This window comes from Austrofundulus limnaeus, unplaced genomic scaffold, assembly GCF_001266775.1.
Source record: "Austrofundulus limnaeus strain Quisiro unplaced genomic scaffold, Austrofundulus_limnaeus-1.0 Scaffold535, whole genome shotgun sequence".
Taxonomy (NCBI): domain Eukaryota; kingdom Metazoa; phylum Chordata; class Actinopteri; order Cyprinodontiformes; family Rivulidae; genus Austrofundulus; species Austrofundulus limnaeus.
The window spans coordinates 319489-321293 of record NW_013952937.1 but is presented as its reverse complement, the minus strand read 5'-3'; the positions used below and the strand labels follow the sequence as shown (position 1 = coordinate 321293).

The 1805-nt window shown below is 43.9% G+C and overlaps 1 protein-coding gene across 2 annotated transcripts in view; it reads right to left on the bottom strand.

The window, feature by feature from the left end:
* Positions 1 to 277: 277 nt before the first annotated feature.
* LOC106530583 (netrin receptor UNC5D) overlaps positions 278 to 1805 on the bottom strand; it is a gene marked incomplete at its 5' end in the record, with an annotated part of 100116 nt that continues 98588 nt past the window's right edge. For both annotated transcript variants that reach the window (XM_014026230.1, XM_014026231.1), the window contains 1 exon segment: positions 278 to 579. In XM_014026230.1, the coding sequence (XP_013881684.1) occupies positions 336 to 579 (244 nt within the window).

Here is a 1805-nt window from a genome sequence, read left to right as displayed (position 1 = left end):
ACAGCCAGTAAGTACCATGCACATAGCCAGTGAGTACCTAGCTGTATTAAGTCTTGCTGTTGGACCTGGTTGTGAACAGGTTCAGGTTCTGTGGAGAACGGCAGATTCATAAAAGAAAGTTGGACTAAAAAGAAAAATCAACACTGAAGTTGAACTGAAGGAGAAGAACCGAAGCTGAAGAACAAGGAGCAGAAAAAGATGTTTGGTCTGTCCACAGGCAGATTCTACGAGACGAGTGAATTCACAGCCGGAGCTGATCCGCTGTGATCTCTCTCTGTTCTGACAGCTGCCACTGTCCTCTCACCGATGACCTCTGACCTTCAGATCCACGTCTGTCAGTCTGTATACTCAGGAACAGAGGCGTCACTCTGCTGGTTACACAGTTTATCCACTTCACACAGACTGACATCGGGCTCTGGTTCCTCCCCTTCCTTTGGGGAGTTTCTGGAGTGGATCTTGCCAATCTCTTCCAGAGCGCTGGCCAGAGAGTCCAGGTCAGCGGTGTCCTGGTGTCGAGCCTCCCACAGGCTCAGGATGACTGCAGAGGGACTCTGCTGCTTGGCAAAGAAGCCCAGGTTTCTGTTGAAGAGCACAACATGTTTATGAATCTGTCCCACACCATCTTTAACTGGACCTTTACACGCAGAAAACCACAAATTAAATATAAAGACTGACTCCTAAAGTTAATGAGTGGATTAAAATCAGTCCACTTGTTCATGATATTTTCCTAACAGTGTGAGTTCATTCTATAATGAATAGGAATAAAATGTGTAGTGACCTTTAATCAGGAATAAATGAACAGCCTATGTCAGTGAAACACACTTGAGCTTCTTCATACAGGCTGTGATGCTGCAGCCAGGCCACTAGGGGGCAGTGTCTGTCTTCTAGCTGCAGCTCCAGGTTCAGCTCAGACCTGCCCAACATGACCATGAGGTACCTGTGGGTCCCAGGTCCAGCTCCTTACAGGAAGTTAAAGAGTTAAGTTAAAGAGAAAGTTCATTCTTCATGTTTTGAACGATCCGAGGCAGACGTGTGTCACACAGTTAATGCGTTACACTAACATCACACCAGCTGCTCCTCCTTGGGTTCATTTCTGAAAGCTCAGTCTGTGGTTCACTGTTTACTGTTCTGTTTACTGATCTGTTTACTGGTCTGTGTGAACTGCTTTATGGGAGAGCCTTTAGTTCAGGGATGAGTAGATGGTGGCCCATGGGCCAGTAATTTCCATCTGCAGATTTTCCTGCAGGAAGCTCCTCCTGTTTTAGAAAATAAACATTAATAATTTTTTTGCGGTAAAGGAGGAGCTTACAGACAGCTGTTTACCTTAAAGATAGATTTCAGCCTTGAGTAGGTCTGACAGAGTTCCGACTTTGTTACTGATGAGCTTCTTTACAGCCGTTTAAGGTTTTCTTTGTAATAAAAAACAATAAAGTTTGGTGGTCTCATTTTATTTTCTAAGCAGGAAGTGTTAAATGTTGCTGCTGTGATGTGAGACTGACAGCAGAGTCATCAGGTAACGTTCACATGAACTGCTGTAAATGTTTGTAGATTAAAGTTGGTTTTAGAGCAGAGAGGATGTTTTCAGTGGTTTAGGCTTCAGCTTATCAGTACTGTCAGAATTCAACTATTTCACTGAGATCTATTTACAACATGAGTTATTAAGCTGAGATAGAATTTAACACTAAATGTTCCACAGAACTCGTGAGCTTCATGTCATCGCTAGCGCAAAGGCTAACAGGCTAAGCTGAGGTTCTTCCATGAAGCAGCTCTGGTGTCCTCCATCCATATTTTCAGTTACAGACTGA